The 22015-nt window shown below is 35.3% G+C and overlaps 1 protein-coding gene across 4 annotated transcripts in view; it reads right to left on the bottom strand.

Moving 5' to 3' along the window:
* ADGRG6 (adhesion G protein-coupled receptor G6) overlaps positions 1 to 22015 on the bottom strand; it is a 140389-nt gene that overhangs the window by 48179 nt on the left and 70195 nt on the right. For 3 of the 4 annotated variants that reach the window (XM_007096370.2, XM_042987239.1, XM_015543908.2), the window contains exons 4-9: positions 21272 to 21895; positions 13018 to 13086; positions 10448 to 10531; positions 4746 to 4831; positions 2026 to 2078; positions 992 to 1054 (exon numbers count right to left, since the gene is read on the bottom strand). In XM_007096370.2, the coding sequence (XP_007096432.2) occupies positions 992 to 1054; positions 2026 to 2078; positions 4746 to 4831; positions 10448 to 10531; positions 13018 to 13086; positions 21272 to 21895 (979 nt within the window). The remainder of the gene's footprint in view (positions 1 to 991; positions 1055 to 2025; positions 2079 to 4745; positions 4832 to 10447; positions 10532 to 13017; positions 13087 to 21271; positions 21896 to 22015) is intronic. The other variant, XM_007096371.2, reaches the window with a different exon arrangement.

Below are 22015 nucleotides of genomic sequence, written 5' to 3'. Positions count from 1 at the left end.
CAGGTTGGAGAAAAAGTTATTTGGCCAAACAGAGAAGTCCAGCCACCATTCAAGAATATAGCATTAACATAATTTTTCTGTTCTTTAGATCATAAAGGAAAAGGAACTTTCTTTCCCTAATCGGATGTTTCAAGCCAATCTGTTGAAGATACACAGAAATGAAAAGTTTCAACTATAATTAAAAAAAACATTTGCTTTTTAAATATTAAACAGAAAACAAAAAAAAAAGTAAGAAGAAATTCTCTGGTTAACTTTCATATGAAATTCTATTTTTGTCTTCTTCTAGTAAGAATACGTCACCTTAAAAGAAGTATATTCCATCATTACTGTTGTAAATCTATAAAATCAGTTCAGTCAATTGAAACTGAGTAAGAATTACATGAACTTTTCCTTTTCAACTACTTTTTTTTTTCTTCTTTGGAGATGTAATAGACTACCTGACCACAACTAAATTTATTTCATTTAGGAGTTAAAGTTGTTTTTAATTATACCACCCTCTGAAGCTGGCCTGTGTATGCCAATGGATTCTGCAAGGTGGACAGATCTGTTAAATTACCTGCCTGCTGAAGTCATGGTCTTGATACGCATTTTAAAATGAAAACTTCTGAAAAGTAGCTATTACCCATATTATTAGATGCTACCATACATAAGCTTTAACTATCTTTTTTTCTTTGATGGTCTTTTTGAAATTTCAAATAAGATGTAATGGGTTATCATAAACTAGCTAGAAAAACTAAATATAAAAACTCAGACATTTTAAGTGTTCTACTTCTGAATTATTTTTCATCAGATGTACATTTCTATCCACTCTATTATTTGATGGTTTTGACTACAAGAAAAAAAAAAAGTGTGTATTAGTGCTAAAGAAATAAAAGTGCTACTTGATTAAAATGTTTCTCTCCTATTTCATTATTCTCATTTCTCTACCAGACAGTCAAAACAGGTGAGAGTAAGGATGTTACACTTTCTGTTAAGAATTTGTCAGTGTTACCTTGGATCATTTCCAATGCTTCTCTTGACTTTAATCTTGTCCTCTCCAGTGCTCAGGTGAAAACTATAAATACAAATATGTACATTCATTATCAACCTCATCTGCCACATCATCAACAACAAAATTTGAGGAGGTGAAAGAAGCAAAATGAACATTCTAGGCCACTATTTCCAAATATGTGTCCTGAAAGTATAGTTCTTTCACATGTCTGAGAACAAATGGCTCCATGGTCAAGTAAGTTTGGCAGCCGTGTGCCAAGATTTTAAGATTCACAACACATGTTAGTATACTAAAGAATATGAGATGTTCAGATATCTAGAGATGCGCTCAGCTTAAGAATGTACTTCCGGGCTAATTCAACGTGATCCTTCTTCTGTGTTAACGACATTTGTCAGGTTCACAGAATACACATCTAGGTTTCATGAAACATACTTTTGAAAACTAAGAATAAAACTATGGAAACAAGGTGCAGAGGAGGATATGTGGATTATACTATTTCCTAGGTAGTTAAAGTATTTAAATATAATAGTAAAAGATATTTTTGAAAAGCTAGGTGCAGACTATAGATATCTCATCTAACAGAAAAACAGTCTCCAAATTGGGGTGCTACAGATGGTCCACTGGGGTGTGAGATGAAACTAACAGGACTTCTATGTATATGTGATTATCTTCTTTTAATTTATGGTATATTATAACATATACTGGCTAAGTAATGCACACACACAAATTTATTTGAAATCGCAAACATATTTTGGGAATACATACAAATTTTTTTTAAAGGTTGGGATCCATGATCAAAAAATTAAAACCAATTGCTACAGCCCTAAAGATTTTTGTGCACAGAAATCACAAAATATAGAGTTGTTTTAGAAAGATTATAAATATGGTGCATGTGTGTATGTGTGTACTTGTGCTGTGTATGTGGGGTATAACCAGAGAGAGAGAGCATAGCGTTAAATGAGACTTTTTATTTACTTAAATAAATAAGTAAATAAATTACTTTTTATTTCTTAAATAATTAATCCTGTCATTACCTGATATTGACCACATAAACAGTGTAGTTCCAATTTTGGAAGGTTAAATTGAGCTGAAAAATACAATGGGAAAGAGTGAGCTTTGATAATACTTTCTAAAAAAAAAAAAAAAAAATCTGAATCGAGTTTCTTCCCTCCCAAAAGATAAGCTGTTATTGGAATAAGGCCCTGGGAAAATCCCAGAGAGCCAGAGTGAAAGAAAGGTGAAGATAACAGTTACTGGATCATTATGTGCCAAGAACTTTGCAAAGGTTATTTCTTCGATCTCACAACAACTAATGAGATAGGTATTATCTACTCCTTCACCCTTATTTATGAAGAAACTGAGCTTCATGGAGAGAAATACCTTGCCCAATGTCCTCAACTAAGAGGTAGCAGATCCCAGACTGAAACCCAAGTCTGTCTGGAAACAGTATACTTTCCTCTCTAGCCTTTATTATAATGGGCTCCACTATAATGGTTCTTCAAATTAGCCCACAGACTGAACGCTACACAGTTGTAAGAGGGTACATAGGAGGATTAGCACAATAAACACCTTCGTATTCCTCATTCAACAAACACTGTAGCAATAACACATCTTTTTCTAGTAACTATCATCTCATAAGGATATTAGTAAGAATAATTACAAATTAACAATACAAACCTTTTAAAAAAACAAAATGAGTTCAATATTATTGGGAACTATGTTTATTATTGTGTGGCTATTTAACAGCCTCATGGGTCTGAGCATCGGACTTTTTAAAGAAGGAACAGATTCTTCTCAGTATAAGTAACAATTACATTGTCCAATACAATCACAAATGGGATTTCTTTACTGATATGAGATCTTCCTATTTGTGTATCACCTCCAGAGGGATTTTTAGGAAAGCCGCTCTCCATTTAGAAATGATACATATATCCTAGTGTTTGAATTCGTTACTGGCTTTAATATGCCAGTCCAAAAAGTCAACAGCAGCATTTGTCTTTATTAGACAATTTCACTCCTCCCCTCAAGTTTGTAACAGAATTTTTAATTACATACTATTGTTTCCTGTGGTCAACTTGTTTTAAAGCATATTCAAAATAAGGCTTTTCTTATGATGGACTCTTCAAAATAAGACCGTTTTGTCATATCAGTTATTCTTTAGATAGATAGATAGACAGATGATAGATAGATGATAGATAGATGATTGACAGATAGACAGATAGATTAGACAGTCACCACTACCTCTCAACGTATTTAGCCTTGTTTTGCTATGAACAGCATATTTGCCAGGCTTCAGCATAAGAAAACCCATTTTTCTTCAAAATGTATACTCGAGTGACTTCAATCACAAAAACTGTGTGAACTGTAGTAGTGCTGTATATAAAAAGCAGTACAAAGTCCCACTGTATACTATAGATAGAAAATAAAATAGAAAAAATAGAAGCCTATGGAAAACAAAATTTTTGTTTTGGAGATGAAAATTAAAAAACGATAGGTGGTATCTATAAGGAAAATGAAATAAAATGCTGATTTTTTAAATTGGAAATTACCAAAATTTTCATTAATAGAATACTGATTAAATAAATTAGCATAACCTAAATTTCCCTCAACAGAAGACTTAAGGGGTGCCTGGGTGGCTCAGTCGGTTGAGCCTCTGACTTCAGCTCAGGTCATGATCTCACGGTTTGTGAGTTCGCGCCCTGCATGGGGCTCTGTGCTGACAGCTCAGGGCCTGGAGCTTGCTTCGGATTTTGTGTCTCCCTCTCTCTCTGCTCCTCCCCTGCTCACACTCTGTCTCTCTCTCAAAAATAAAGATAGATTAAAAAAAAAACAAAAACAAAAACAGAAGACTTAAATGACCAGACAGTCTCATAATGGAATACTATGCACCTTTAAAAAAGAATAAAAAGAAAACTTAGATAAGGAAGGTCTCTGTGTACTTTGATGGAAACCTGGCAATTACAAAAATAAGTACAATGATATGTAAGATATGCTCTTAGTGAAAAACAGGAGGAAAAATACAAATCTATAGTCCTTTTAAAAAATGTTTATTTATTTTTAAGAAAGGGGGGGAGGGGCAGAGAGAGAGAGGGGAAACAGAGGATCCAAAGCAGGCTCTGCTGTGCTATCAGCACAGAGACTGATACAGGGCTCGAATTCATGAACTATGAGATCATGACCTGAGCCAAAGTCGGACACTTAACCAACTGAGCCACCCAGATACTCCAAGAATATATAGCCTTGTTTTCTTTTATATGCACAAAGAAATTCAGGGCGGGGGAACAAACAAGAAAAACTAACAATGACTTCTAAGCAGATGGGTTGGTCTCCAGGGAGATGAGCTACAAAGATGGTCAGAATACTTTCACGATATATTTTGTTATACTTTTTGGTTTATGAATCAAACATTCAAACAATTAAATAAAAAATATAGAATCTACTTTTTACAGCTATGCTGAAAATGTAGGGATATAATAGTAAATAAAGATAGCTATCAAAATATATTTCTATTTGTGTGGTACTTTCCTTATTTAGACATTAATCATCTATGAGGCTTGTCCTTGATTCAAATGTCACTCCCTCACTATGCATGAGCATACACCTTACTTCTATGTCTATTCATAGTAAGTATAAGGAAGAGTGTCTGCGTTTCAGTATGATCTATGGACTCAATAACCCGGACAGTAGATTCCTTTGCAGGTTTCCAGAGGTGAAAGGTTTCAAATCACAAAAGAAATTATATAAGTTCACTTACCCATTCTGCCACCTTGTTCTGTACTTTAACCTCAGGGTGATGAAGGATGTTTTGAATCACTATGGAAATTCTAAAGATAATTCCATCTGTCCATTGGAAATAGGATTTAGCCGTTAATTACCTTTTATAGTCCTACAATTATCAATTTAAATATACAATCACACAATTTCACACAATGTAAAAGAAATGACTTCTGTTGGAGAAACAGGCTTCTAGTTACGGAATAAGTCACAGTAATAAAAGGTACAGTATAGAAAATACCATCAATAGTATTGTAATAGTGTTGTGTGTTGATAGATGGTAGCTACACTTTCAGTGAGCACAGCATCACACACAGACTTGTGGAATACCTGAAACTAACTAACATTGTGTGTCAACTACACTTCGATTAAGAAAAAACTAAAAAATAAAAAAAAAAAAACACTTTCTACACAGGTACAGAAAATTGAGATATTTTGACTTAATGCTCATTGACCTTTGCAACTGCTTAGCAAGAGTTATCAATTAGTTTATTCTGAGAAATAACCCATTTCTCCTACATTATCACCTATATATGTTTCTTTAATTCTATAGATTTTGGATATTTACTCTAATTTTTTCATGACTTTCTCATGTACAATTTGATCTCATGTAATAAGAAATTATCATTTTTTTTGGTACCTTATAAAGAATGACAGGGTTTGGGGGGTGAAAACTTAAGTGGGATGATGGGCAGAAGTTAGCTTGAAAAAGAACAGATACACACATATTTGTTGCCCTCTGCTCCTTATTCTCCACCCCCCCCACAGCGTTTACTTCTAAGTCATTCACCAGATTTTTCATCAAAATTCCATAAATATAGTCGCTTGTATCAAAATAAAGGGGGGAGGGAAGAAAGAATATTTGCAGATAGAATTTTAACTGGACTAAGTTGCTTTAAAAAGAAAACTTTATGTGAGAAGAAGGTTCTGCTTTTTTCTTTTGGGGATCTTTAAAGTAGTCTGATGTATTTTTTTTTGTAAATGCAAATCAAAGTCACCACCCAAGGTTTGCTGAATCTCTCTAGATGTGTGTTATAGGATACCTTACTATAAATAGCTAATGAGAAAAATATCATTTTAAAATATGTTAGGTTATATATAGAAACGAATTGATTCTCCATTACTTTGTCAATCATCTTTCTTCATGCTTATATTTTGGTAAGTCTTCAGGAAAGTATGCATAGAAAATGTAGAAAGTATATAATTTAAATACTGTTGGGGAATAGATTTAATGAAAAATTTGGAAAGTCAGTAGAAAATACATAAAACTCTGCCTCTGGAAATCCCCATATCTACCAAAATGCAAATTCCAGTCCCACTACCAAAGGAATGTTTTTCCAGTATGGGGTCAGAATCTCATACTAAAACTTTTACCGCTCCCAGAGGTAATAGTCTAAATACATGAAATTGGTACAAGTCCAAGGACAAGTGGGTTTAACTTATGCAGACTAGGTTATTTCAGCTTTTAAAACTCTTCAGGTATTTTAATGAAGTTGATTTTATGTTCCTCTAAAAATATTCTGAATTTAAAATACTTAGAGGAATATATTCAAAACAATGATAATAATTCAGATTAACAAAGCCCATTCAGACTGTATATCTCATCATATAAAATTATGGATATTCTGAAAGAAGAAATTCAAATTGCAGAGGTCCCAGAGTTATTCCAGGATCCTAAGGACAATTCTGGGAATGTTCACTTGTGCCAGCAGAGTAGCTGAAAAGCCACCACTAGATGGAGACGTAAAGCATGTGTTTAAGACCAGTATTCTTTCCCTCTCAGGAAAATATTGCAAAATACTAAAAATCATTATTTTTAATCACTGAGATTTCTGAAATGTTTTGGAAACATTTAGGATGTTTTTATTTAAATTTTAGATATCTGCTGCCTCATTTTTCAATTTGCTGTTATTTATAAAGGAGAAAGACCTCCAATATCAGAGATAATCTAAATGAATTTATAAATATAGTACTTTCCCTAGAGTTATATTGTTTACAGCAAATAAAATATGTGAACACAGAAAACAACCTAAAATCTTGTGTTACAGATTCTCCTGTGTTATAGATCACTTTCAAAGTCATTTCTTTTCAGAAGCCTTGGAATGAGGTATCCATATACTCAAGGGAGTCTACTTGTTAAACTTACTTAAAATTTCTGAATAACACAGTCAACAACTAAACATGAGAAATGTCCAGGAGTGGACTGTCAACACTAGATAAAATGTCCACCAAAGAACTGGTAAGAAGGGTTTTGGTTTGCAGCAAAATAATTGGCTTCAGCATTGCCGTTGCAGAAAATACACAATTAAGACACACTAAGGCAGGCTTTCCCATGTCATTCTAGAGGTCAAGTGGTCCTCTATAGATGTAACAACTCTCACAGTGTCTCATTAGAAAAGCTTATTACAAATTTTCATATATTCCAGAGACTTCAAAAGCTGTATGTATTATCCTACTAATGGCATCCAAGCCAGAAGAATTCATGATAGACATTTCTTGGGGGGAAAAAAAAGTATTTAAGAGTATATCCATTTTCCAATTAGATAACTCTTTCATCCATGCAGGACTTCAAAGCAGAAATCATTGCTTATCATTACAGGCATGGCATCAAAATGGTATTGCTGTCTATAGGTCTTTCTCCAATTAATCATTTTTTTGGTCCTTAACACTCTTTTCGGAGTTTCTTAAAAGATATAGAAACGAGACTACTTTATTCTATATTGAAGGGTGTGAAGTATAGGTTTGAAAGGCAGATTTTAAAATATTTATTTGAAAAGACAGATGTTAAAATATAAACCAAATGTTATTTTAGAGTCAAAATGATGTCTTTGGACCAGTGATGAGGCAATTATAACACATAAGTAGCATTTATAAGAAGACTGGAGTCCTGCTCATCCTATACACACGATTTCTTTAGATAACAAGAATGTAAAGCTAGAATGATTGTCTGGTCCATACATACACCCAGAGAGTAAATTTATGTTAAGAAACTAGGAGCAGTGGTACAATGAATACTTGTAAGCTAGGTTTTTTTGAACAATAATAAGGACTAACAGAGTTAGTTCCTTGCTTGGGTTACTCGTGTTGACCCCACAAAATTTAATATCCAGGGGCACTGGAGTGATGCTTCAAGCACAGAAAATAAGATTTGGTATGCAACTAATAACTGACTCAAGAGCTTTCCTTCAGAATGTAATGTAAAAGGTACAAAAAAAATTATTTGTGGGAATACCTCGGTTATCCGTTACAGACTGAAATATCTGTTTATGAAAAGTAACTTAAAGATTTTCCTAGTATACAATCTGAGGTATCAGATAAAAGTCCTTTTGAAAATAACAAAAGGAACTTTACATAGGAACATTTCACAAAGTCTAGGAAAACGCATTTCATCGACACACCGAAGAAGTCTGTCTGTCAAACAATCTCGATCCCTGCCCACCCCCTACACCAGCATATCATCATTGGTAGGCTCAGCAAAACTCTTCGATAGTCTGGAGTTTAAAGGATTGGGTACGATAGATAGATGACAGCTTTGATAGCTGTACCTATCTTTCTTACAGTCAACAAAATAGGATTCTCTAATATATCAGATCATGATAAGCCTGAGAATGTTTACTGTATCCATTTCCCGAGGAATAAGAGAAGTGTATCTGGAGTTGCTGACAGTATGTGAATGATTTAGACATGACCTTAAGTTCCATTTATTCACAAGGTGAACAAGTAATTCTCTTTCCAATTATTTCCAACTTGACTACATCAAAGAAAAAATATTAATTAGATTACAGTCTGCCTCTAACACTTTGTTACTCTCCCTTTTTAAAAAGATAGTGAAGGCGCAGTGAAGGTGTAGAGATACAAGAAAACAATAGGAGATGGAGAGAATTTAATAATATTTTCATTATACTCATTTTCATTTTTCATTTCTATTTTACAACAGTTTTACAACAGCAATATCCATCTTCCCAAATAAACACAAATGCTTAAGTAAAAATGTGAGTCGATTTAGGAACAAAACCTATTAAATCAATAGTATAGGTGGCTAAATATATGGTAAAAATTGTTCAGATGGTACACAGATTGGAGGACGTGATTTTGAGAATACTTCTACCACATGATGACTTTTGAATATTTTTAAGTGCTAGGACTGCATTTTTTATCAAGAATCATCTAAATTAGGTTTTTCCCTCTAATGTAGTCAAGTCAAACCATTTTAACTGATTCTAACATTTGCTCGCTTTGTTGAAACCCCACTGAAGGTTATGACGCAGAGAGAGACGGCTGAACAAGGCTCTCTTCAAGAATGTCAGAAATGACATGACTGAGTGAATACAGCTCCACTCTACCAAGTCAAGGACTCTGAAGCATCATATAAACGTTCTTGGGCAGTAGAGGACGTGCCAGTCCTGGAGGGAGAATGCCACAGAGGCTCTTTGTATGTTCGTACAAAGAGCGAAATACTTAGTTAGAATTATAATATTCCCATCTACTGGCTGGAGTCCATGTGAAATATGCACTGGAAACTTCAGCTGTTGCTGCTTTTTCCTGGGGGTTGCTGGAATGTCTGCCCCATCATAAATCTCCTTGGTGTAACTACCAGAATAACCATAAACACTTCCCTGAATCGATGTCTTTATAACTGTAGTGAAATTTAGATCTATGTTTCATGTAAAATATTCCATACTTCCAATTTAAATGTCCTTACAGAGGAAGTTGGTATAACCCCTGAAGCCAAAGAAAAAATGAACTATGTGGGTTTCTTTTCTCTGGGTTTTTGTCCTTGGTGATATACTGCAGATGTTTTGGCCTCACAAGTGAAATGGTTGGGGTTGAGAAAATTCCTTTGTTTCTAATAGCTCATATTTGAGAATATTACTGTATTCAAGGCAATGCTGTGGTCACCTGATTGGAATTTCTCTTTTCTAGAAGAAACTTAAATCATTTACTCCGAATTACCAAAAGGCTATGTGGTCCATATAGGTAGCAGACTAAATAATAATTCAAGTTACCTGGCATTTTCCCTGCTCGTATCTTATATCCTATTAACTGCCATATTTGCAAATTACAAATAATATATATAGTGAAGTATATATGGAAAAAAAGTCAAGAAGTATTGGCACTTAACTGAAATTTTGTCAGCCAAAAATGGACTTAGTTGATACGCAATCACATTCTAACCATTATTCTTCAACAAATAAAAACAGCAACGTATTACCATATACATTGATCTAAATGTCACCAATGCTTAAACATAAAAGTTGATTTCAGTGAGAAATTACATCACCAGCATTAGTTTTTTTGAAATTATAAAGTTCCTTAAAACACTGGTTTCGTGAAGAGAATAGTCTGACAAAATACCATGAATATTTTTTCAGATATTTCATATAAAGCAAATTAATTCCTTTTAATTAAGTGCCTTTCTCTTAGAGCTTCCTTTGAAAGCAATGTTAGCGAAAAGTGCATGAGAGTAGTACTGGAAATGTGGTCATTCCACTGGTCATTAGAAAAAGGAACTCCAGGGATTCAAGGGACAGCGATTTATTTTACTAACCTTACAAATGTACAAATGTTCCCAATTATTCCACAAGCAGAAATTTTGTTTGACTCTTAGGTATCCCCACTCTTAGAATACAATTTGTTATCACATCAGACATACTACAAATATAAAAGGTAATGATTTCTTACCATTCCTTTGTTTATCGATTCTATTAGTAACAGGCATGTTAGTGGTGACAGTGGGTGGTGTAGTACTAGGAGAGTCTACAGTAGCTGGTAATAAAGATGAGAGAGATGTAATTTTGCAAGGAGCAATGACAGTTAATATGGATGAGCAATCTATAATTAATGCTTGAAAATATATAGAGGAGGAATAGGAACCATTTCTTGCTACTAACTACAACAGACTCTAGGGTTATAATGCGTAAAATGAAGCAATGCTTCCTATGGCACATTAAGAATCACTTCATATGGCCTTTGGTATTAGAATGCACAGGAGTCTGGAGTTGGCACAAAGGAACAGGAGAAAGAACGTCGAGGTTCTAGACCCAGGTCTGCCATTAACAGGTTAATGACCACGTAGTGGTTTACTAATTCAATCTTTCTAGAACTCGATTTCCTAAGTTTGTATTAAAAAAAAAAACAAAGAGGGGCGCCTGGGTGGCGCAGTCGGTTAAGCGTCCGACTTCAGCCAGGTCACGATCTCGCGGTCCGTGAGTTCGAGCCCCGCGTCAGGCTCTGGGCTGACGGCTCAGAGCCTGGAGCCTGTTTCCGATTCTGTGTCTCCCTCTCTCTCTGCCCCTCCCCCGTTCATGCTCTGTCTCTCTCTGTCCCAAAAATAAATAAAAAACGTTGAAAAAAAAATTAAAAAAAAACAAAAAAAAAAAAAAAAACAAAAAAACAAAGAAAAAAAGGTCGCAGAAGGCAGTCTGCACCTCACCTGTCAGCTTTCTAAACTAAGTTAGTCTTCCTGATATGCTGAGGCTAGAGAACTAAAGTCTCAGAAGAAAATGTATATCTCCTTGAGAAGATAAATGTAAACAAAACAAAGAGAATGAAATGTATAGACTATATGGAATATAAATGTATAGAATCAACCATTTACGGATCTCAGTAACTCTACTAAACATTGACAGATACAATGAATTTCATAAGGACAAGCCTTACAGGGAGGCCATTTTCAAGGAATTATGTCATAGCTATGCTGTTTATACTATTAAAACTTCCAAGATTAAACCTTTATGTAGTGCTTTAATAGCTTTCTAAGAGACTCAAAGAGTTATATATGTAGTAAAATAATATCAGTTTATCTTAGAAGTATGCTTGTATTAGATGTACATTTGTATGTACAATGGCCATTTCTTATATATCTCAATTTACAATTACCTAAATTTAAAAACGTTTAAGTGATTATGACTACCTTCTGAAAGCTAAATTCTTTGACTCAAAATATACATCCTTAACTAAAATGATTTTCCATTTCAAAATAATAAATAATGCTTAAGAATTTATTTTTTAAAATAATGGACAATCAACTATATTTATCGTAGTGCAAAATACATCAATGAACATGAAAATGCTTTTTGGTCACTCAGGACACGAGGGGGAAAATGCTGGGCTTTCCTGCCCAGCATCAGAGACTCAGGAATCAGTTCGATAGACATCTCAGATTAAAAGAAAAAAATTTTAAACCCTTCAGATCTTGAACTAAGCACAATTAATGTTTCTTTCTATTTTATATAACTATTTTAAAACTATGCCGATTGTGGACACCGCATAATAACTTTATTTTTATAGGTCGTTCAAATGACTTTATTTTTCTAGGTTATTCATCAGTAATGATATCAAGAAATAATGTATCAGAAAAGAAGCAAAGATAATGCTGAATTACATCTACCCCTACACTAGAACCACAGAAGAGAGCCGAGGTTTTGATCCACTTCGAAGCCCTTCTATAACCCCTTCTATAATCGGAGAATCATTCTCCGATTCTCTTAATAAGAGATCCAGCTTTTTCAAAGGCACTGTCATGATTCTTAATGTGGTACATAGAACATGCTACGTCATAAAGAAATATTTAATAGGACAAATGGATGAAATGGGTCATGAGTAATTAGGAGGAGCAATGATAAAATTAAAGCAAAATATTTATATTATTATCTCAAAACTTACATGACTTTAATTATATATTATTAGCATGCAACTATCTAATAATAATATATAATTGGAATACTAGCCATAATATAGTCAATGTGCATTATAATAATACAATTACATTAATATTAGTTTAATATAAGTATTTTCATCTTAATATTTAAGTTATATTATACACCATAAATTGCCTTATAATCTTGTCATAAGCTTAACTGAATATTTAACTTAATTATCCCCTTCTTTGTCGCACATGAATACTTTTTTCAAAATAGTGCGTGACTATATTTATACCGGACCTTTGCAATAATCTTGAAAATAAAAAGAGAAAAAAATTAAATAAATCCCTGTTTAATAGCATATAATCATTCACATTTAAAAAACCTCATGCTTTATGGAAATACGGTCATCTAGTGTGTGAATGCATTCTTTCTCCACAGTGTATGTACTGTGCACCCACACAACTAAGACACAGCCAGAAATTCTTCTGTTTTGCTGGGCTTTGGCTTCTCAAGTGAAAATTAAGATAATAATCAAAATAACTTCAAACACATTACCCAAAATAGCAAGTAGGACACAGAGTCCAGAGGACAACGCTGGCTCCCTACCTTGGCAGAGGGTCCCCAGATCTGCACAGTTGGCTAGTTCTGTGGCCGGGAGTGGGATCAGGTAGGAACCTTGATCAATACAAAAGGATGACACAAGTTACCTAAATTTCAGATTTAATGGCATTATCCAAGAAAAAAAAAAATCCATGAATCTTCTGGTTGGCATAATAGGAGCAGACCTAGAAGTGTCCAGCAATAACACTCCAACATCAAGAAAGTCTCTCAATCTTCGGGTCTTCATTTCCACAAATGTAAAATCAAGTTACCAACATTTCCCTCAAAATCTGTAACTCCATTTATTGACACTTCACAGATGAAAGGAAGAGAAGTGCTCCTGCCCATTAGAGTTTGTGTAAAAAGTCCAGGGCCTTTTCATAGAATAGATTTAGAAATTCATGTAAATAAAGTAATATAAACATCAAAAGTAAGTTTCAAAAGTGAATTTGGATATTATTAATATTCATAAAATGCATATTTCTGGTTCACAGGCACCAGCGTTTGCTATTTGCAATCCCAGAAATACGCTTCTGTGACTTCAAATTGGTCTCTGTGTCTTTTCATTTCAAACTTTTTTTTACTGACACATCCTCAGCAAGAAGGAAGTTTAGAGTTGATTTTCTAGTAAAAGTTCTGGGAACCTGGGTGACATGGCATTACTGGAGTAGAGTAGGAATGATCAGATATATAGGTAACAGATACTTGTGGAGGGCCTTATAGAATGCTGGCCCCATGAACGGTGGGGCTCTGTCTTCCATTGGGGAATCCCACACACCTAGTAGATGGGTACTCAAGCTTTACTGAACAAATTTCTAGATGCATCATCAACGGTTGATAACATTTTGAATTCTTTCTTAAAGGAAACTATGAAAAGAAACTAAGTAAGAAAATTAGATTTTAAATTTGAAACCGCCTTTGAGTCTCCACGGACAGGTAAAAGAGAAGATACAATAATAATAAATACTATTAATAATTCAGACTTGAGTACAGTAAGGATGGCAAGAAAGTGATGGATACAAGACATCTGAAGATAGAATGTACAACATTTGGTAACTAATTGGAGGAGAAGGCTAGGGGATAGACTAGGGGATATTTTTCTGGTTTCCAGCTTGAGAAATTGGTACATAATCTCATAAAAGGAAAGAGGAAATACTAAAAGAAAACTTAGGTGAGGTGGAATGAACGGTAAGTCCAGTAATGAGAAATGAGGTGCCTGTGTGACATCGGAATACACGGGCAGGTGTACACATTTTTGTTGAGAGGTCTAGCCAAGAAACTATGCCACAGAATCTACAGACGTGTCTGGGATGACTCAAGCTAGAGTGTAGATTTGATGGAATCATAGACATTCCTATATTTAAGTATCATACTATTTAAAAAGTAAAAGAGCTCTAAATTTGAGAAGTAAAACCAGTTCTGGTAGAAGGTGGTTTTACAGAAGTTTCACAGAGGGTGTGGCTGTGTCAAGTATCTAGAAAGGTCAAGAATGATCAAAACTGAGAAGATGTTTAACTTTACATTGGAATTCTGGCAGTAGCTGTACAGGAATTAGTTTCAGTAGCGTGGGAATGAAGAACGAATGACCGCCATTTGAGATGTGAATGCAAAAAGAGGAAGGTTGGCTATGAAAGGAAGCAGAGACAGGGAGGGCGAGTTTGAAAGATTGAAAACTTAGACAAATGGACTATGGAAAAAGGCATCTGAAGAGGCAGAAGTTGAGTCTTGCCTTAGTCAGGATTCAGGTAGGATTTTACCATCAATATTTTCTGTCCACTATTCTTACTTATCACACTCAACTTCTCCCCCCTTCTTGAAGAGTCTCACTTCTCTGTTAGGCACTTACATTTTAGTGAGGAACTTCTGAAAATTAAAAAAATCTTTAAAACTCAAAATGAGAAAATGTCAGCCACTGCAACATAAGAGAGAGAGACAGAGAGAGAGAGACCCTTGGATGGAGTTCCTGTGCTGCTCAGATTACGCACAATGCTGGCAGTCAAAGGTTCCTTAGGCCACTTCTGGCACTGATACAGTATCTCTGGAAGACAAAGAAAGATAAGGAGACAGTGCTGTGGGAAAGAAATTTCTAGGCTAACTACACTTCCACTGCAGTATATTGAAGGACTCAGGGTAGAAATGAGGAAAGAAAATCAGAAGAGTTATGATTTAGAGCAAGATATTTAACAATTTTCTTTAACATTTCCTCAGTTTCACTGTATGATAGCAAGTTCCAATATGTGACGTCCTTGTCAGGGAAAAAGTAACATTTCTCACTATTTAAACTGATCAGTTGTTCTTTTTTTGGGTACTCACAGTTCAGCAAATTGATACTGTATTATAAAACACTCAATAAACACTGGTTTATGACAATTCACTATGGCAATAGAAATTAAATCTGAAGACTAAATAGTGTAAGTACAAGTGACAAATTTAATCAAAAGGAAATTATACTGATAAATGAAAGCTTCCATTACAAATATACCAAATTACATAAACAAATACCTAAAATATAAAAAGTGCACACAAACTCTTTATTCCCACCTGGTTCCATTTTCAGCACATCTGCATAAAAAAAGTTACTCTCGCAATTAATTTTCCTAGCTGGACATATTTATAGGCCAGATTGTTAAGGAAGAAGAATCAATTCTCATTCCTGGATAATGATATAATTAGTATCAAGGAATTATTTTCAAAATGTGACCTATGTGTGTTCACTGATGTTTATGGATACCAGAAAGGTTTTTAAGGGTATTTACTTAATAGTAACTGTAACATTTAGAGCCGAATTTCCTTGGGAGGGGGGGAACGTAATCACTGAAAAGCTGCAAAGCTATTAATCTTTCTTCTCTCTCTGTTGTTCTTCCCAAATCCTGCCGCTTTGAAAGGAGTCACTATTTACACAAGTTGTGGTAAAAAAGACTGATGCACACCTAACAGCTCATCTGACATTCTACACGATGATAATCCAAATAACAGTAGCACTAAATCCTCAGTGAGTTGCAACATTGAGAAAAAAAAAAAATGCTTTCAAGTCCTCTTTGCAGGATTACTAAATAGAATTTTATAAATTTTCATAAATATATTTACAACAACATTATTTCTGGAAGCTATTTGTGCTCATAAAGAGTTTGGACATCTTCAGAGAATAAAGCCCTTTGTAAAGATAAAGTAATTTCATCTTTATTTTATTATTTAAAAAATAATTCAGTTATCTAAAAATGCTACACTCAGTAAGTTTTTTTTAGAGATGAAAGGAAGGAGCCAACAATGAGTCAGAATTTTATGGCTGTGGAAGACAGAACCGTAATAATTGCAAATGGGAGGGTAGGAATCCAAGAGTTGATGAAGCCTTGATAATTAAGCGCAAAATGCTGGAAGTGAAAAGAAAAAATCAGTACCAACCCAAAAATTTCTAGAAAAGAATAACAACCAAGTTGGGTACTTAAGAATTGTGTCTTATCTCTCCATCCACAAGCAGTTAATAAATGGAAGTGGTTAATAAATGCTTATTAACTAAATGTAGTTTGTTTGAACTTGGACTATTCACGGAGTTATACTGTACCACTCCTCAGGAAAGAGCAGTCATCAGTAAAATAAATAAAACTGGTATAGAAGGCACTGTCTGTTCTTTGTGAAAATTGATGGACATTAGCCAGTATCTAAACTGAATCATAACACAGGCAAATACTTGTCATTATAATTAAAGGGTCCACTAGGAAAACCATCTATCCATAGAGGTCATAAAACTGAATATGCTTAATAAAATTGTTCTAAGAAAAAGAATGATGCTATAAAATGAAAAAGAATTACTGCTAAATAAAGCATTTCCTTCTGGAAAAGGCTGACAAGATTAACTATGTTAATAATAAAAAAGACCTGCTGAAAATTTCTTAATTAAGGTATAATTCCCCAACGAGGCTAGTGTAGGAAAACAAAAAAAAGTGTAATTCTGAACTTGTTGAAACATTAATTAATTATACGTTGATTACATGAAGGCTAGGATATTTACTATTTGAAACAAATGACAGAATGTTTTAACGTTAGATGGAATCAGTTCTATTTTACCATCGTATTTTCACATTATAATTTACTCGGCAATAGACCTTTGGAAAATCTATTCATTCCTCTACCGCAAGTTGATTCTGGAATTAAAGGTCATATTTAACAGATATTGTCAGTCCAATGGAATGTCAGGCATGAAATTCTATTTTCCCATTGGTTACTGTACCGATCATTAGTTTTTGGAAATTAGTTACCACAAAGAGCAAGCCAAAATGTTCCAGAAAAAAAAAAAAAAAAAAAAAAAAAGAAAGAAAGGTTAAAATGTTAATAGAGCAAACTTTTTTATGTGTTGAAGTTCTGCATAGCTAACAAGCTTAGATATGATCTCTGTGACAGGTATTTCCTGTCAGTTAATAAGTGACTTGGGTTCTTCAACTCCCAAAGCTGATGACTGAGCAGCAGGAAACTCCCTCTCCCGTTATGACTCCTGAAACACAGCCCAGGATATCTGAATCCATGGAATGGGGTGTTTGCATCATCATGGAATGTCAAGAGGACCACCATAAAAATTAAAGGAATTCAAATACACGGATTCTGTAACTTGTGCTCTTTCAATGAAATCATTTTGAAAACTTACAGATGGCTAAGTTACCCAAGCATGTGTTTGATGCATTCCAGTAATCCTAAGCCTTGGGAAAGGAATCGTAAAGACAGTGTTGAAGAATATCCATAAATGAATCCTGGGGAAGGGAGAGAGGAAATCTACATTTTAGCTCACCAACTGCCTTGGCCACTTTTTAAAAAAAAATTCAGTTTCCTGCCTTATATTAAGTGAAGAGACTAGCTTAAGTTGGGATTCCCAAGCAGAAATGCCTACTGGGGCGAGAAGGCCATCTAAAGATGGAAGGGGGTTGGCGTGGAAAGAATACAAAGAATGGTAAGGGTTGAGAAGTCCCCTCCCTCTGTAAGAAGCAGATACCACTTCCCCCCAGTTGTGTTGGCCAGGCACCAGTACTAACCCAGGTTTAGTTTCTTGTTTGCCAGAGAATCCAAAAATTTATCTTCATTTCAAGTCTAATTTGTTAATGTTGGTAATAAATCATTGTTTAAAAGCATTATGTGGAACAATTACAAATAAAGGATAACAGGTAAAGGCCACTGCCATCATCAATGTCTGAAGGCTAAATGAGCCCATAAGTGGCTGGTTTAACTACATGTGGGCCAGGAGATCTAGCAGATCTTTTCCAGTGTCATCCCAAGTATGTGCTTCAGAAACTTGGACCCTCATGATTCTTTGGACTAGTTTTAAGGATGGGCAAAGTTTCTCTTAAAGGGCCAGACAGAAAAATTTTAGGATGGCGGGCCATGTTTCTGTCTCTCACAATCACCAACTCTGTCACTGTGGCCCAGAGGCAGCCTTAGACAATACAAAACCTCTTAGGCATGGTTGGGTTGCAATAAAACTTTCCTAGTTTGCCAACCTCTGGTCTAGAGGATTTCTTACAGAAGTTTAGGAATCCATGTATATCCTTCACATTTTATCATACTAATGTACCCAAGAAGCAACACAGGAAAGAAGTCTTATTAATTTTGCTTAAAACAAATACAATGTTGGGGCACCTGGGTGGCTCAGTCAGTTAAGTTTCTGACTTTGGCTCAGGTCATGATCTCACTGTTCGTGGGTTCGAGCCCCACATCGGGCTCTGTGCTGACAGCTCAGAGCCTGGAGTCTGCCTCAGATTCTGTGTCTCCCTCTCTCTCTGTCCTTCCCCGCTCATACTGTTTCTCTCAAAAAAAATGAATAAATGTCTAAAAAAAACCAAAAAACAAATACAGTGTTCATACCCTGGAAAGCTAGTGTTTTCCCACCGATCACACCTGAACCATCATACTCCTCATCCAGGCAAGAAGCAGCTCACCTACTCTAGTGTGGCTCACCTTCTAGTGCTGCATTTTCCAAAAGACGGTCTAATTTACATTTATAAGAGAGCACAGCTCTAAAACCTAACTTTTTGAGTTCACTTCCTGGCGTGGCCACTAATTAATGAAGTAACACTGCATAAATTACTTAATTTCTTTGTGCCTCAGATTTCTCGTCTGCAAAATGGGGTTGGTAATAAAACCCACATCATGGGATCTGTGTTGTAGAAAACAGTTAATATGTGTAAAGACCTTAAAACAGTACCTAGTACATAATATGTATTGAGTATTCAAATTAAGTGTATAACTTAAGTATAAGCAATTATTAATATATCTACTCAAAATTTTTTTTTGGTTGCCGCAGTCCTCAAACATAACCCCATAGAAAGGCAACTATTAAATGGTCTGTATTATGACTTTTTAATGGGCTATGGTGAAAACAGGCCCCTGGAGTAAAGAGAATCACCCTGGATGAAGGAAGAACATCACTGCCCTCTCACCGCTCACCATCTCACACCAAACCCACACACTTGATCTTCTCCATTTCATCACCGAGTGAAAGACTTCTCAGGAGTCCCTGAACATCCTCTGTAGCTAAGCAGACTGAGGGGATGCTGAGGAACACCATTAGCTCCTTTATAAACTTCTTCGGTCTTCTTCTGGAACACGGTTGTGGTTTACCCTCTGTCCAACAACCCACAAGGAGATATCTCTCCAATGACATCACTTAATAGCCTCCCACCATTTGCAGACGTACCATGGACCACACAGAGCAATGAGTGACTTACCCTGAGGGTTAGGGGACAAGAATTCCCCAGAAGGATACACACCGGTTGGAAACTGGGGAGGTGGTCCCAGATCTTCAAATGGGTCCCACTTTGTTCAAATTATCGGGAATGAATTTTTGGTAAAATCCCCTCCAAAGTCACATGAGGATTTCTTTCCAATATTAGACCCCTTATTCTCCTCCTCTCTTTTAAAAAAAATTTTTTTTAATGTTTATTTCTGAGAGAGAGTCAGAGAGACAGAGAGAGACAGAGCATAAGCAGAGGAGGGGCAGACAGGGAGGTAGACACAGAATCCAAAGCAGGCTCCAGGCTCTGAGCTGTCAGCACAGAGCCGATGCAGGGCTCAAACTCCCGAACTGTGAGATCATGACCTGAGCTGAAGTCAGATGCCCAACCAACTGAGCCACCCAGGCGACCCCCACTGCTTTCCTCTTTTAAGGAAAGTTATCTCTGTGACTAAAAAGTATCTATTATCAACAATTTAGTCATATGACATTCAAAAGTGATAATGAAACTTCTACTTTTGTATTTTAATCAGTCTTGTAATAAAATAATGATTTCTAAAATTAACTCATGCACATAAAGAATGTTTGATAGCAGTCTATTTTAATATAACGTTGCTACATAGAATTATTTTCCTAAATGTTTTGCATTTAGCTACTTCCAGTAATATCACATTTAAGTCTCTCAAAGAGCAACCATAAAGGGCAACAGATGACAAATAGTCATTTTCAAACAGAGAAAAAAAGCTCAAAGAAAAAATTGATAATTCCTGATTATCGAAGATTTTTCCATAAAATGGATATCTTTGGTATTTTATCCTGGCTGAGTAAACAGCATTCTTTTAGGTGGTGGTTGTTTATTTAAATAAGGTACTAGAAATGTCATAAAGATCAACTTTTCACGATATCTTTGTGATTAAAAACAATCACTTATTAATTTCTTTTATTTCAGTCCTGGTGTTAACATTTCTATTTGAGGTGTCATAGTTACCACTCTTGTTACATCAGTGATAAACTGTGTGGCATTTTATGACATAAGGAAAACTTTAATATGGTAGGACCAAAAGCTTTGATTGAATAAATATGGTTTGTAATCAAATGTATGCTGTGTATGGCTGAGCATACAAAATTTTAGAAACTAAAAAGCTCAGGGGCACCTGGGTGGCTCAGTCAGTTCAGCATCCGACTTCAGCTCAGGTCATGATCTCACAGTCCATACATTCGAGCCCCACGCTGGGCTCTGTACTGACAGCTCAGAGCCTGGAGCCTGCTTCGGATTCTGTGTCTTCCTCTCTCTTTGCCTCTCCCTCATTCATACTCTGTCTCTCAAAAATAAACATTAAAAAAAAAAGCTCATTAATGACCACTACCTATATATACATATATATATACACACACATATATATGTGTGTGTGTATATATATATATATATATATATATATATATATATGTATATGTATATGGTGTGTGTTTATGTATAATTTCTTGTTGACCAACATCCATAGAACAATGCTTTAAAAAACAAAGTGTGAATATGCCCAGACTTACCACAGCTTAGGTTGCTTTCTGCTTTCAGAGCTAGGGTTGGGATATTCCAGAAGTCATTTTGCCAGTCGACCACATTCCCTTTCACATTACAGCTGAGGTTAGAGAGGATTTTGGAATTCATGGTAAAATTCCAAAGTCGAAAGTTATAAATGTCCCCTTTTAGAGAGGCAATCTCATTGTCACTGGAGCCTAACAGCAATTTCCCATTTCCAGGAATCACTTTATTAATGGTAGAATCGCAGGGAACTGCTTCATAGTTTCTTTTGAAATTTACACCAATAAAGCCCAGAGAATTATTCCAAGTGATGCAGAGCTGCTCAAAGCTTTCTGTGAAAATGTCTTCTTTATCCTTTACAGGTAACACACTGTTTAGGAAGCATTTTGAGCCAGAAATAGAAAGAAAGTAACCACTCTTGGCCTTCCCAAAACCGAGTAGCTGTGTGGAGGACGCATTTGAGTAGGAGAAGGCTGTCCATTCATGGTCTTCCTTGCCAATTTTGGTTGCTTCAAAGCAGAGAGTGAAAGCGCTGAGCTCTGGAATAGAGACACTTTTGGCAACAGATACCTGATAACTGTCTAGTGTCTGTGGTAAAATGACCTTCTGGTTCCTTAAGGACACAGCAACTAGGACAAAACATAATAACACATAAAATGTATTAACGTCAAATATGAACTAATGAGACGCAAAACATCTGATATGCCCTCCCACCCCCACCACTCTGGATCAACTGACTTTTGCCTCAC

Source organism: Panthera tigris, chromosome B2, assembly GCF_018350195.1.
Source record: "Panthera tigris isolate Pti1 chromosome B2, P.tigris_Pti1_mat1.1, whole genome shotgun sequence".
Lineage (NCBI taxonomy): Eukaryota > Metazoa > Chordata > Mammalia > Carnivora > Felidae > Panthera > Panthera tigris.
Note: the sequence above shows the minus strand (reverse complement) of the source record. Positions and strands in the feature narration are given on the sequence as shown.